Source organism: Otolemur garnettii, unplaced genomic scaffold, assembly GCF_000181295.1.
Source record: "Otolemur garnettii isolate 467f Iridium unplaced genomic scaffold, OtoGar3 scaffold00013, whole genome shotgun sequence".
NCBI lineage: Eukaryota > Metazoa > Chordata > Mammalia > Primates > Galagidae > Otolemur > Otolemur garnettii.
Window position 1 is genome coordinate 17,117,981 of NW_003852408.1, and position 15,164 is coordinate 17,133,144.

The 15,164-nt window shown below is 39.3% G+C and overlaps 1 protein-coding gene across 1 annotated transcript in view; it reads left to right on the forward strand.

The window, feature by feature from the left end:
• The window catches only part of ABCA12 (ATP binding cassette subfamily A member 12), a 174,594-nt gene that overhangs the window by 122,066 nt on the left and 37,364 nt on the right, over positions 1–15,164 (forward strand). Inside the window, exons 24-33 of the mRNA XM_003784975.1 lie at positions 3,499–3,828; positions 4,999–5,068; positions 5,156–5,290; positions 6,189–6,335; positions 7,252–7,438; positions 9,679–9,897; positions 11,424–11,620; positions 12,400–12,560; positions 13,932–14,168; positions 14,505–14,655. Coding sequence (XP_003785023.1) covers positions 3,499–3,828; positions 4,999–5,068; positions 5,156–5,290; positions 6,189–6,335; positions 7,252–7,438; positions 9,679–9,897; positions 11,424–11,620; positions 12,400–12,560; positions 13,932–14,168; positions 14,505–14,655 — 1,834 coding nt within the window. The remainder of the gene's footprint in view (positions 1–3,498; positions 3,829–4,998; positions 5,069–5,155; positions 5,291–6,188; positions 6,336–7,251; positions 7,439–9,678; positions 9,898–11,423; positions 11,621–12,399; positions 12,561–13,931; positions 14,169–14,504; positions 14,656–15,164) is intronic.

Sequence of the window (15,164 nt, forward strand, 5' to 3'; positions counted from 1 at the left end):
AGATCTGGCCCCAGAACTCAGGCATCTTGACTATCAAGTGGCCTGTTCCACATCATGGCTATCTCAAACTAATATCTTATTTTGATAACATGAACACTCTTAAGAGGATGATAATGGAAAATCTCTTAAGTTACCAGCAACTCAAACTCATTTTCTAATTATCATCATTTTATATTTGGTTATGGTCTAAACTTGCCCAAGCCCTACTTTCTTCTCATTCAAATTAAGTCAAAAAGCTAAAGAAAATTAATATTTTCCTTTTCTTTCTGTAATTCTAAAATCTGTGCAAGAAAACAATTCCATGAATTCCATTACCTTGTTAAAGAAATTAGCACACATGCTAATGTCCAATAAGTTTATTTATGAAATCAAGCATGTCATTTTAAAAAAAAAGAACTACCTTAAAAATGCCTTTCCATCGAGTTTTGTTCTGCGTTCCTTGCTGTTACAAATGAAAATATTAAAGCTATAAAAAAGTTGTTTTATAATACACACAAACAGTACATATTTTTGCCTGTTATTTTCATGGTTTGGGGCCAGCTTCACTTATTTTATCTAATAGAAGTCACCAAAGGGCCCTCAGTACTTATATTTATTTGGAGACAGAATTTTGGAGTCTTTGAGTTCAGACAGGTAACCTGAAATATCTGTGGGCCACAGAGACATTACCAAGAATGATGCAAGGACTCTTGGTCCACTGGGTATTCACAACAGACAATTTTTATGTTCTTCTGACCACTGATGAGAATGTGGAATATCCTTTCTGTTGTGCTAAAAACCCAACAATTGAAGTATCTACTGTTAAAAAATTACAAAAGTTGGGATAGAAAATGTTATTGTTCCTTATGAATTAGCACCTGACGTACTTGTTGATTGAATGGAGACATTGCTGTCAAGTAAAGATATGAGTATTAATAACTTCTTTTCCTGATGGTCTTAATGTCAACCCCTGCACACAAGCTTCTCAGGAAAGCAGCAGCACGTTCGTCCAAAATCTCATAGAATCTCTTTCTTCTTATTCTCTGCTGTAACCTGGGGCAGATTTTGGCCACTGTGTAGAGCAGTTTTCCTCGAGCAACAGGTTATCAGATACTGATGAATGGCTCTGGCAGGTTTGGGAGGCTTGAGACAAGTGACTCTTTGATTACAAAGCTGGCACCTGACATCTGTCACCGTGAGGAGGAGCTAACGGATCCGAGAAAGCACAGCCAGCCGCCCTCTGTGGGCCACCTTCCATCTGCAAGTCTGGCCTTGTTTATAACAACAAAGTTGGCAGTGAATCTGGATAAATTATAGATGACTTAAATGCGCTCATCACTTTTCCTCTTTATGAATAGCAACTGTTCTCATGGCATAAAATCCTGTAGTTCAATACTGATGTTTGTGCTAGAGTGTTAAATAGTGAACAGTTTTAGAAGCACCTAACACGGCCTGTTTCAATGAAGAACAAAATGATGCATCTCCAACTTCTGTCAGCTCCTCAAAATAGAAATTTGATCTTGAATCTCCAAAATTTCAAAATTACGGGGACGAATACCGTTAGCCTTGGTTTTCAAGCCTCCTCATTATCTTCAACAAGTCTATGAATGGAGAATATCCTCGAATATAAGATTTGCACTGCAGCCATCAGTTATGAGGGGAGAAGAAAAGACATGTTTCCATGACAGCAGCTTTATTTCATGGCCGTGCTATTTCTTAGATATTTTATAATTATCTCATGAAATATACTAATATTGTTCGCTACTGATACACATTGCTCTTGGGGAGAAAGTATTTTGGTACAGGCCACGTAAAAGTAAGTGGTAAATATCACCTTGGAAGTAATTAACAGGCTCCTTAGTTTTTCAGATAATTATATTCAAGTAGGCATAAACTCAGTAAAAACATCAAAATCCATACAGCAATAAACACAAACAAGAAGAGCTAACATTATCATACTATATTGGAATAGAGGAGGGTCAGTGAAATGCAGTCATCCGATAGGACATAGTAATGTTTTTCAGATGGGGTAGGGTAAAAGCAAAGACTTTCTGGAGTAAGTTCTCTGAGATCTCTTTCATACCAAATGTAATTTTGTGTTCAATGATAACTTACATAGCAATTGGGGAGAACTTTCCATAGTGAACTTGGCCCTATGCTAATTTTGTAACTTTGGTCCGCACTTCATTCCCGTGGAAACATAGGTAGGGTCTTTACTGCAAAGGGTGACAGGGCCTAGGAGGAGAAAAGCATTAGGAAGAGAAGCAGGTGAGGAACAAGGCAAAGTTCAGAGGAAAAGGCACCAGCTTTTCCGCAGTGGTGATTAGTTTAAAGCCCACAGCTTAGACTGTTGGCAGTCAGGTAGCAGTTTCCATGGTAACAACAGGAGCAGCAGAGTTATCAAAATGTGGTAAGTTACAAAGGCAGAAAGTAAAATTCACTATTTTGCTTGTAGAGAAAAACAGAGAGAAAAACATGCATTCTTTATCCCCCCACCCCAACAAGTTAGGTTTATGGGGGTGGGGTATTGAAAATCCTTGATTTTTTATATAAAAAAAATGGATCATAATGCTATTAATGGAGTATTTTTTAATGAGATATTAAGTTCATAAGCTTAATGTTAATCATGAATTGTTAAACTAGAAATGAGGATGTCCAGGTTCTCCCCATGTACATGTCACCAAATTCAAGACAACCAAGGTCCAGGGGACTTGAGATCTTTCAGAATCCTTTTCAGTTAATGCACAAACAGGTCAGGCTGGTTTGTTTTTCTGCCGTGTAAAATGCCTTGGCCTCTACAGACATCATCGATTTATATCAGATAATATCAATTGAGAGAGAAAGATAGAGTATCTTAAATACGTGAGTTTATTATGGATTTATGAATGTCTGTTTGGAAAACAAAGATGACACACGGCCTAGACTACCAGTATATGTTAAAAAGGGGGAAGATATGGCTAAAGGTGGAAGGTTGCCTTTAATTTTCCATGTTTTAAATTCTTAGGAATCAGGCTTGTTCTGTTTCCATCGGGAACATGAATGTAATTGTTTTGTTCATTAATAGTAAAAAAAATTGAAGGATTTTTATTATCTCAGCCTCTACACGGAACTTGTAGTTAAACTATGCTTTTTTGCTGGCTTGAAATATTCATGCCTACACAAATGTCAAATTCATATTGTAAAATTCTGCAGGAGATACCATAAATTTGATGATCTGTTCTAAATTGGTTTAATCTGGAAACATCAGCTAGATGCCAATTATAAAATGGAATGGTGATTAAAAACTAAAGAACCTCTCCATCCAAATCATTTATTGTGTTGGGGCATTCTGAGCTCATAGAATCTAAGATAACTGGTATACACAGGTGTAGTTCACACATGAACATGAATAAATGCTTCATTTATGTAAATCGTTAAGATGCCTAGTTCTGTATCTATGGAGACTCTCCCGGGCATTTTGATATGATACCGGAATGGTTACTTTTCAGCATAATCGCTCACCTTTTCTCCTTTTTACAGTACATGAAGATGATGGGTGTGAACTCCTGTAGCCACTTTTTTGCCTGGCTTATCGAGAGTGTTGGATTTTTACTAATTACCATTGTGATCCTCATCATTATACTCAAGTTTGGCAATATTCTTCCCAAAACAAACGGGTTCATTTTGTTCCTGTACTTTTCGGACTACAGTTTCTCAGTCATTGCCATGAGCTATCTCATCAGTGTCTTCTTCAACAACACCAACATTGCCGCTCTCATCGGAAGCCTCATCTACATCATTGCCTTCTTTCCGTTTATTGTTCTGGTCACAGTTGAAAATGAGTTGAACTATGTCATAAAAGTGTTCATGGTAAGCCAACAGTTGGAACGGTCAGTGTGGAAGATGCGTAGACTGAATAGACTATTTTTAGATTCTCAAACTGAAAGTTCACTTATCTAAATTTAAGAATCCAATAATAGCAAAATAAGCTTAATGTCCTAATGACAGTTTTTCACATCATTGTGTCCCATAAAGTAAAAGACAATGAAAAGCTTCCAAAACCATAATGTGTGATGCTGTTAAGAAATCGTTCCTGAAGCAAATTAAAATGGGATACAATATGTTCTAGAGGTCGTCAAGAATTCTGACTCCTGGGGCGGTGCCTGTGGCTCAGTGAGTAGGGCGCCGGCCCCATATACCAGAGGTGGTGGGTTCAAACCCTGCCCTGGCCAAAAAAAAAAAAAAAAGAATTCTGACTCCTCTCTCATCCAACTCCTTCAGTATCTCGGAGCCTCTTCCAACATCTGAGAATGTTGGAATTATTCTCAGATGTGATCAATTCTCATGGTTTTCATGACATGTAATGTAACTTACAGGCATAAAGAAAAATGCACTGACAGCATGTAATTAACTCTAAATTCCTTTCTGCCTTTTCAATTCAAAAGCACTAAATTAATTTAAGAATCTTAACAAAAGCTTTAAGCAAACCAAAGCAAATCTCATTGTATTAAAACTTTGTGGTTTATGGAAATAGAAAGTAGTGAATAACTTTCACTTAGCTCTGAGTTTAAACAAAAACCAGATTTGTAATGTGGTGCAATTGTCAGTACTCAATCCACTGATGTTTCAGTATACTTTTACGCAGGACCCTTTCATTACCTGAGATAAGTTTATGAAGTGAAAATATGTTCTGGCTGCTACAGTTTTCATTTAATTTTAGTCTCAATGCTGCATTATTCTATAATTATTCTATTCTATATATTGTTGAACCACGTTTAATAAGTTTACATGTAGATTTTAAATTTCTAACACATATTTTTCAAGTTGCAATTTTCGTACTTGTTTTTTCTGTTATTCCTTCTATATTCTTTCAGAGATGTAGCATAGTCGATAAGGGACTTCTGTGTTTTTAAACATTCTTAGAGAGTGAACATCAAATGTATCTACACAAATGTCCAAAGTTCTAAGTATTTTAAGGTCCGCCTGGGTGAAATGAATGACATCCCCAAGAACAATCATTGCTGTTCATTTTCTTCACAGAGCCTGCTGTCCCCAACCGCATTCAGTTATGCAAGCCAGTACATTGCACAATATGAAGAACAGGGCATCGGTGCGTTCACCTTCTCTAAAATCAGATTTATCCTTTACAGCTGTGATGTGTGTCACAGAGGAATAAAGATGTGTGTTCACTTTCCAGGTCTTCAGTGGGAGAATATGTACAGCTCCCCAGTTCAGGATGACACCACCTCGTTTGGCTGGCTGTGCTGCCTAATCCTAGCTGACTCGTTCATTTATTTCCTTGTTGCTTGGTACGTCAGGAACGTTTTCCCAGGTACAAACGTGTTTACACAGATATATGCCTTTTATGGTCGTCATCCTTATAAATCAGCTAATGTATATGTTCTAATAACTGACTTGCCATATCTAATCTCCAAAACAAACAAAAAAGTACTCTCCTCCCAAAAGTAACCAGAACTTTTCTGGATGAGATCATTCACTGCTGAATTCCCTCTCTGATATCCTTCTAGAGGTGGAATCAACTAAGAAGCATGGAATAGTGTTGCAAATCAATCCAGTCTTTCAAATAGGAATGTGAGATATTATAAGGCGAAAGTCAAGTCGTCTAAGGAGAAGCTACCAGATTCTAAAGGCAGAACCCAAGTGGATTCCCCCCTTTAGATCTCAAGCCGTCTTCCCTCTAACATGCATAGGTGTTTTTCCTTTAGACTTTATTTGTGTTGGTACATTTTTTGATAAAGTAAGTGAATAAAAGAATATTACTTCATTTGTATAAGATTTCAATAAAAGATAAAATATGCCCAGACAGAAAGCAGGTCAGTGATTGCCTAGGACTTGGGTGGGAGCGGGGATTATCTGTAAATGGGCATGAGAGAACTTTTTCAAGTCATAGAAATATTCTAACACTGGATTGTGGTGATTGTTGCACAACTTTATAAATTTACTAAAAGTCATCTAACTGGACACTTATAATAAGTAAATTTTGTGACATGTCATTATACCTCAATGAAGCTGCTTTTAAAAAATAAAAAGACAAAGTTATCTTTTTTACTTTCCTTTGGAAACAGAGACCATCCTCTAGTGTTGGTAATATCAAAACATGAAATGACTTCCAAAGCTGTATGCAGTCTTCTATTGCTTAGTTTCCGATGTTTCATGTTAACAATCAATTAATAATCACTTTCCTGAATACATTTTTTTTTTTATCACAGGGACATATGGGATGGCAGCTCCATGGTACTTTCCAATCCTTCCATCCTACTGGAAGGAGCGGTTTGGGTGTGCCGAGGTGAAGCCTGAGAAGAGCAATGGCCTCATGTTTACGAACATCATGATGCAGAGCACCAACCCATCTGCCAGTAAGACAAGTAGGTCGACAACGTGAATGACAACGAGAGAACTGACACACAAAGCACATGGCTAGTGGTTTAATATGATTTTTCCTAAATGGCAAAATCAGCATCCCTTTAGTCATGGATGAGTGCGCGTACACACACATGTTTAGACTCTGGGGGATTACACTGGGGCTTTTTCTGGGCTCATTAGCTCAGCTGGTTAGCATATGGTGCTAATTAGGCCAAGAGTGCAGATCTCTTTGTAGTCCAGTTAGACTCAAACAGAGAAAAATTTTGTTCCTTGGCCACAGTCTATGCCCCCAGCTCTAGCCATCTGTCACCAGTCGTAAGAAGTAACCAAGTAACAAATGCGGGTAATTTAGCATAACTCATTACTAACACTGAAAGACAGTTCAATGCTGGTCTTAACTAATGCTGGGTGAATATGTGGGCCATCTTTATAAAGTATGGCCCACATAAGTGGTCCTTTGGGGGTGCCTGAAGGAGTTGTACATAGTAATTACGGGACTGGATTCTATGAGCTACCTATCTGAACTAGTCTCACTGTAAAATCACAACTCGTACACATTTACTTCTTACTTTGTATCTTCCCATCTAATGAGAGGACCAAGCCTTAAACACAGCTATTGAATGTTTAAGATCCATTAAAGAAAGTGGAATTTACGATTAGGATGCTATATTCTGTGGCTACTTTTTCCAACAGAGAAAGGTGATATAAACCTTAGTTCCCCACTCTCATTCAATCTTAATCAAGTGAGAAGAAGACTGAAGACTGCATTAGATCATTTGCTTCTGGAACTTTTTTTTAACTTAGAGAATTATATTTTCATAGTCTTCAATGTTTAATTAAGACCCAGTCTGATTCTGGCTGCATTTTCTTATCTGTGAGCTTACAACTCTCCTCTTGATTTCTCTCCAGGTCCTGAGCACATGTTCCCTTCCAACATTGAGCCTGAGCCTAAAGATCTCACAGTCGGAGTCGCCCTGCATGGGGTTACAAAGATCTATGGCTCAAAAGTTGCTGTTGATAACCTCAATCTGAACTTTTATGAAGGGCATATTACCTCATTGCTGGGGCCCAATGGAGCCGGCAAAACTACTACCATGTAAGTTACTTCCAACACATTGTCATGGAAGCATATTGTAAGAAGATAGTTTTATTAATAAACTAACCCTCTTTTATAAAAGAGAAACTTATTTCATTTCCAAGATGGAGTCAGATGGTTCAACTCAGATGCTACAGAATGGAGTCTAAACCAGAGGTTCACAATTGTGGGCTCAAACATCAGGTCAGGCCCAGGACTATTAATATTTGGGTGGTCTACATAATACTTTCCAAAAATTTTAATTCAGTGCCAATACTTAAAAATGGGGAGTTGTCTAATAAAAATAAATATTCTTGGCATCCCTTAGATAACAGGAAATTCTGCAATGTTGAGCGACGTTCTCAGGGAGGGACTACCTGTTGGGACTTGTTAGTTACTGGTCTCCTAAAGGGAGCTCCTGCCTTCTGGTTCGTTCCCGACTCCCACTGATCCATATTGCCTTGTACACCCAGGCTGTTTCATTTCTTTGCATTTCTGTCCCAACCTGTGGATAAACTTGACATGGCACATCCTGGTGTAAACACAACTCCACCTTCTCCATCACAGAAAATCCTTACCTTGGTTAATAAAGAAACAAAAGACCCACCAACGAGCAGATACATCAAAAAGCGCAGAAGTAGCACGTGGGCCGTTCTCCCCACTCTTAAGTAGCATTTTCCTGCCTCAGAATAGAGAAGAGATTCCGATGGTTTTAAAGTGACATTCTTTGGAATTTTAACTTGCTTCCAATGCTCCACACTTACCTTGCTGGTGAATCGGCTCTAAGATGCTGATTGCACTCTGGCCTTTGGTTGAGAGAAGGCGTCAGCTGCTGTATATCCTATTTAGCATCGTCACGAGGAAGCTCAGTGACTGCCAAACATTGGAATTAACTTTTTTATGTGTGGTAAACAAAAAAGGATAAAGGAAGGTCATGAAATGAGGAAACTTACAGCCTCTCTTATTTGCATGCCCTGTTTAAACTCAGAGCTGGCTTCTGGGGGAATGCAAAGCTTACGAGGGCAGATTTCTAACAGGCAGCCAGAGACCTGCAAGAAAAGTATAGAAAAGCTTTTGAAGAGGCTGTAATTTTAGCAGATAATGCCACTATTGTTCTAAATGTAATCCTGTAATATAAAGAATAAAGTACATTATTTGTATTTCAATGTTTTTTATGGGAAAATTTCATATTCTATTGATTCCCTATTTAATCTGTAAGACTTCAATGCAAGGCACTGGTTGGGCACAGTGCAGAGTGCAGAGAAACAGGCCCTTTCCTCGACCTCATGGACTCACAGCATAGTGGAGGAGATGAGTAGGAATTACTGTCCAGATAGGAAATTATCTAGGTGAAAATATTGTAGTCACACTGGAGGGGAAAGGACTAGTGATGACCAAACAGCATGTAGGAAGTAGAGTTAGGGATGGGGTAGGCAAGTGGGTGATGGTGGCTGGCCTTGTGGAGAGATGGGGGTGTAATTAGGAAGAGATGGATGAGGGTATGAAAAATGACTTCTGGATTCCAGTCTTGTGCGACTGTTGTTTTACAGGTATATCACACGGTGACAGTGGTAGGTTTCATGAGGGTGTGGCTTTGAAGGCATAGATTATGAGCTCAGTTTTAAATATGTTGAAATTGAGGGCACTGTGAGATGCACAGAGCGGTGACAGTGTCTGCTAGAGTCATGAGGGCATACTGTAAACATTTTTAAAGATCATTAATTAAATTATTTTCAAAAGAAGTTCAAAGCACAGTAAGGATATTCTTTTTGTTGTTGTTTTGCTTTTTTTTGATCAATATTAAGCATGCCATGGAAATTTAACTATAGGTTCAAGGGTGCTCTGAGATTAAAAAAAAAAAAAAAAGGTTAGAAAATACTGTATTATCGGTACAGAGCAAACCTGGAACTGAGTGATGAGACCAGGGTTAGAGACACAAATTTGAGACGTGTCAGCCTGTAGATACTAAGGGTGCCAGGGAAGTGCCTGAGTTTGCTCAATGAGAGCATGAACTTGAAATAACAAAGCACAGCCCCTGTCATTCCCACCACCATCACCATGGAGTGTTCACGTGACACCAAAAAAGTACTTAAAAGTAATTTGTATTTTTTATTCCCACTTAATGCCATTTTATTTCACAATTTGCTCTTGCTTGAGAAGATACACTGTAACTTTTTTTTTCTACAACTGTGATATATCTAGTCCTGATATCTAGCTTAAGCACTTAGTTCATACCTAATTTATCATTTCTTCACTTCCAGTTCCATGTTGACTGGGCTATTTGGGACTTCAGCAGGCACCATCTTTGTGTATGGGAAAGACATCAAAACAGACCTGCACACGGTGCGGAAGAACATGGGGGTCTGCATGCAGCACGACGTCTTGTTCAGTTACCTCACCACCAAGGAGCACCTGCTCTTATATGGGTCCATCAAGGTTCCTCACTGGACTAAGAAGCAGCTCCATGAGGAAGTAAAAAGGTGAGTTGTGACAGCAATGAGAATGTGAGTTGTCAACTCCTCTCAAAGACCCACAGCTTGGTTGCAGAAGCTCTGGTAAGAATACCAATAAGAGATGTTTTCTCATGAAACAATTGCTGTTTATTTGTTTCTTTTTTTAATATTGGATTCTTTAAGAATTAATATTCTTTAATATTGAATAAATTAAATGCCAGTACCTTCACCAGCCAATTATTATACTGAAATTGTCGAATGCTCTTCATTTCCGGCTCCTACGTTGTCCCAAACCCTTTGCTTCTAATCTGCAAGGATGTTACATCAGTCAAAACTTCCTACTTAGACTCTCAGCTTCCACACTTCTCTTGTATGTGGAAGAGGTACCACGGGATCTTTTTCTTTTTTTTTTTTTTTAAGACAGAGCCTCAAGCTGTCCCCCTGGGTAGAGTGCCGTGGCATTACAGCTCACAGCAACCTCCAACTCCTGGGCTCAAGCGAGTCTCCTGCCTCCGCCTCCCAAGTAGCTGGGACCACAGGCGCCCGCCACAACGCCCGGCTATTTTTTGGTTGCAGCCGTCATTGTTGTTTTGGCGGGTCCAGGCTGGGGATTCGAACCCGCCACCTTAGGTGTACATGGCTGGCGCCTTAGCCGGTTGAGCTATAGGCGCCGAGCCAGGATCTTTTTCAACTGCAAATTAGACCATGTCATTTTGAGATTCAGCCTTCCAGTGGCTTCCTGCCAGGCTCAGTGTGACGCTCAGTAATGTCCTTATTAAGGCCTCTAAGGTCTTCCATGACTTGTCCCCAGTCTCACATCTAATTTGTTCCCTTCCACTCTTTCTCACATTCACTCTACTCTAGGCACACTGGCCGAGTTACACACAGGTCGACATTAGGCCTGTTCCAGTCTCAGGGCCCATCACTTTCTCTGTGCTCACCACATCCTTCCTCAGATAGCCATTTGACTTACTCATGGTCAAACAACCACATTCTCTATCTCTGCTCATACGTGACCTCTCAGTTGATCACTGTGTATAGAATAGATGCTTAAAATAGACGTGCCAGACACTCCTTACTTCACATCCTCTACTTTATTTTTTTCTTGCACTTATCACCTGGCATATTATAAACTTACTCAGAAATACATTTACTGAGTAGATTTCCTGCATCCGTCCAAATACCCCCACATACTAGAAGATAACCTCCTTATGGGTAGAAAGAAACTTTATCTTCTCACTGCTTTTCCCAAGCACTAGAACATAGCCTAGCACAAAATAAGCAGGAACTCTGTCAATATTTGTCAAATGAATGAAGTATGTATATATTCCCTTGTGTTTTTTCTGAGTACTAATTTGGTACCTACAACTGGGTAACAATTAATAGAAAACTATACTGTGAATCCTCAGTTATTTATTCTACTTTTCTGAGCACATGCAAGTTGCTCAGTGAAGACCTGTCACTTAGTGTATTTCTCATTCTCTGTTGCTTTAGTGTATTTTCCAGTATTCAAATAATCTGTAAAAAATAACCGTCATACATTATTTTCTAAGAACTTTAAAAGATACAGGACTGTATAGCCATCGCCATAAGAGAGTTGGAACATTGTCGGGAGGAATGAAGAGGAAGTTGTCTATATCCATAGCACTCATCGGCGGATCAAGGGTAGTCATTCTGGATGAACCATCCACTGGTGTTGACCCATGTTCTCGCCGAAGCATATGGGATGTTATATGCAAGAACAAAACTGGTACGTACTTCCTTGTAATTTCTCCACCCAAACTGTCATAATTCTGCCCTCTGAGACACACAAGCACAAGTTGAAGCCTTATCTGTTTATGATACATCATTTAAAACTCTAAAATGGGCTCACGCTTTTCCCCCTAAGAGGTTTTTCTTCTCCCAGCTGTCTGGATCAATTAGTTATTATCTATCTAGTGCCTACTGTGAACTGAGCATTTGACTGGCCTTTTTGAGAGCATGCAAATTCAACAGAAGTTCCAAAGGCGGCTTAGAGGAGTGAAGAAGAATCTAATTAGAGATATGAAACATACACAAACAAAAATAAACTGAAAACAGACTAAGTAAGTGCTAACAGGATTGTGAAGCAAAGGAATAATCAGGGTGGAGAGGATTAATCAAACAGGAATATTCAGAAAGCCATCAAAATTATTGCTTTTTTATAGTGAAGAAAGGGGGAATGCAAAATGAAGCCATGGGAGCAAAACTCAGATAGATTGGGAAGAGTCGCCGAGGCCCCCATGACAAATGATGGACATTTAGCCAATCGGTGTAATAAAAGCTTATTTGCTTTCACCTCATATGAAAAATACTCTCCAATATTTAAGAACACCCCCTTCTGATTTTTTCTTTGATCAGTTTTGAAGTTCCTTGTTGTCAGTTTTTCAATTAGCTCGTAAAACGTGACTCTTCTCATGATGTCACAGGAGTCCCTCTTGTTGAGTCTGTGCATCTTGGGACCTGTGTCTTCATTTCTCATTCTCTGTTGCTTTCATCTGTATTTTCAAGCAAGGACAATCATTCTGTCGACGCACCACTTGGACGAGGCAGAAGTGCTGAGTGACCGCATCGCCTTCCTGGAGCAGGGCGGGCTCCGGTGCTGCGGGTCCCCGTTTTACCTCAAGGAAACATTTGGGGATGGGTATCACCTCACGCTGACCAAGAAGAAGGTTGGTGGGAGAGAAAATGTGCCGCCTTACGGGGTCACAAATTACTGTTGCATGTGAAGTGGAGGCAAAATCTCCCACCTTCGTTCATTGCTAAATTTCATTCATATGCTACCTTGATGGGTCTCAAACTTGAGTGAGCATCTGAATTCTGGAGTCTTGATTATAACTCAGTATTCTGGCCTCAGGAGCAGAGCTTCTGATTCAGTAGGTCTGGGGGTGGGGTGGGGTGCAGAACTTACTACATTGCTAATAAGTTCCCAGAGGGCGCTGATGCTGCTGGTCTGGGGATTGTACATTGAGAAGCAATGAGCTGGGTAAAAAAAATGATCTGTGCTTTCAGGTTACTTATGGAGAAATCAGCCTTTTAGTTCCCCTAGCATTTCAATTTATATGGTTAAAAACTCCATTTTCAGCTTTATCAAAAGCAAATGAAAAGAATTTGAAGTCATGTATTCACTTTTTTAATCAGTACTTCTCAAGTGACAGCATGGGGACTATAACTTAGGTCAGTGATGCTTTTACATCTTTTGAAGAACAAAAGAGCTCACTAAAGATCTCTGTACCCCCTAAAATAACATATAATTTGACAATACCATGCAAGATCTATATGCTGTTAGGTGGGTTTAGACTACCACTATTTAGTTAATATCTAATTATCTTGATGTGACTTCCAAATACAAAAAAAAAATGGTTCATTGCCATAGTCAATAATTCATTCAGATATTTACATATTACATATTTATTATGCTTTAGGATGTGCCCAAACACTGTACTAGCTCAGCAGTGAACTGATGAAAATTCCTGCCTCATGGAGTTTGCATTCTGATGGAGTGTGAGGGATTCAGATGATACAATCAATCAATAAATTATTTAGTAATTACTATGAATAGAGATGGAGCCGGAGAGGGGGAAGAGGGGATGCTGAGCGGTGCCATTTTTAAGTAGGGTAATAAGAAAAGAGGTCTCTGAGAAAGTGACAGGTGAGCCAAGAATTAGAGCTGGTGCATGAATCAGACATGTCACAGTCTGGGAGCAAAGGAAGACCAGTTACAAGGGCCTTGGGCAGGGGCTAGGTGTCGGGGTATGTGAACCTGAAGTCATCTGCTAGCAAGAGAAAAGACAACTACTGCTGACACAGAGCAAGAGAGAGGGAAGATGGTGGATGATGACCTGGGGTGGGAGGTTAGGGCCAGTAGAGTAGTGACTTGCAGAAAACTGTGACTGGGACAGAGCACACTGGAGCAGTGATATGTGATCTCAGAGATCTCAGGTCTGGAGTGACCTAAAAGAACTCACCCTCCTCTGATTAGGACCCTGGGGGCACAATAGTGTAAAGAGAAGTGAGTGTCTAACTTCTGTTTTTGTCTCTAGCGTCCAAATCTAAATGCAAATATGGTATGTGACACCATGGCTGTGACAGCAATGATCCGATCGCACCTCCCTGAAGCCTACCTCAAAGAGGATATTGGCGGAGAGCTTGTTTATGTGCTCCCTCCATTTAACACCAAAGTCTCAGGAGCCTACCTCTCACTCCTACGAGCACTGGACACTGGCATGGGTGACCTCAACATCGGGTGCTACGGCATCTCAGACACCACCGTGGAAGAGGTACACACTGACTTCTCTTTTTTTCTTAAAGCTAATATAACTTGCTGTTCCCTTGGAATAAATATGTGTGGGTTTAAAAAATAAATAAATATGTCACAAAATCTGAAAAGTTTAAAAGTATTTCAGTAATGTTTTTATGAAGGACTGACTTCTGAGAATTCAAATGTTGCTCCAACAAGAGAGCCCATGTGGTTTATGAATAAAAATGTTCATTTAAAGTCAGATGGGAAATATTTGTCTCAATAAATTGTGATGATTTAAAACCAAAATGAAGCTTAGAGTTAGAAAAGACATGCACTTCTTATATTAATGAAGGGGTCCGGCTTCTCTTTCTAGGTCTTTCTAAACTTGACAAAGGAGTCACAACATAACAGTAACATGAGTCTTGAGTACTTAACACAGAAGAAAATTGGAAATTCCAGTACCAATGGCATCTCAACCCCTGACGATTTATCTGTGAGCAGCAGCAATTTCACAGACAGAGACGGTATACATCTCGTGTGGATGTTTTGCATAATTCCAATAAATGATATAAATGAGAAAAGTAACAGGGCAGATTTTGATGTTTTTAAAATTAAACTGTAAAGTTTCATTCAAATTTAAAAAAAATATATAAGAAATATAAGCTTCCTTTTTAATATATCAAATATTCGTTAAACCAAATTGAATTCTCTATTTCAGAAATACTTTAGAGAATGTAGAACTCTCTTGATAGGCCAGTGATGAATACGCCTCCTATCCACCAGAAATCATTTTCAAGGTGTAACTTCTACAATTTCAGATTTATGCTCAAGTTAAAATTCTTCCTGTAGTTGGTGCTGTCCAACAATGGACAAGGGTACCTGTGAGGTAATTCACTTCCTGTTATTAAACATGTTTAAGCAAAGACAATAGTCTTCAAAAAAGGAAAAATAGGCTCGGCGCCTATAGCTCAACTGGCTAAGGCGCCAGCCACGTACACCTAAGGTGGCAGGTTCGAATCCCCAGCCCGGACCC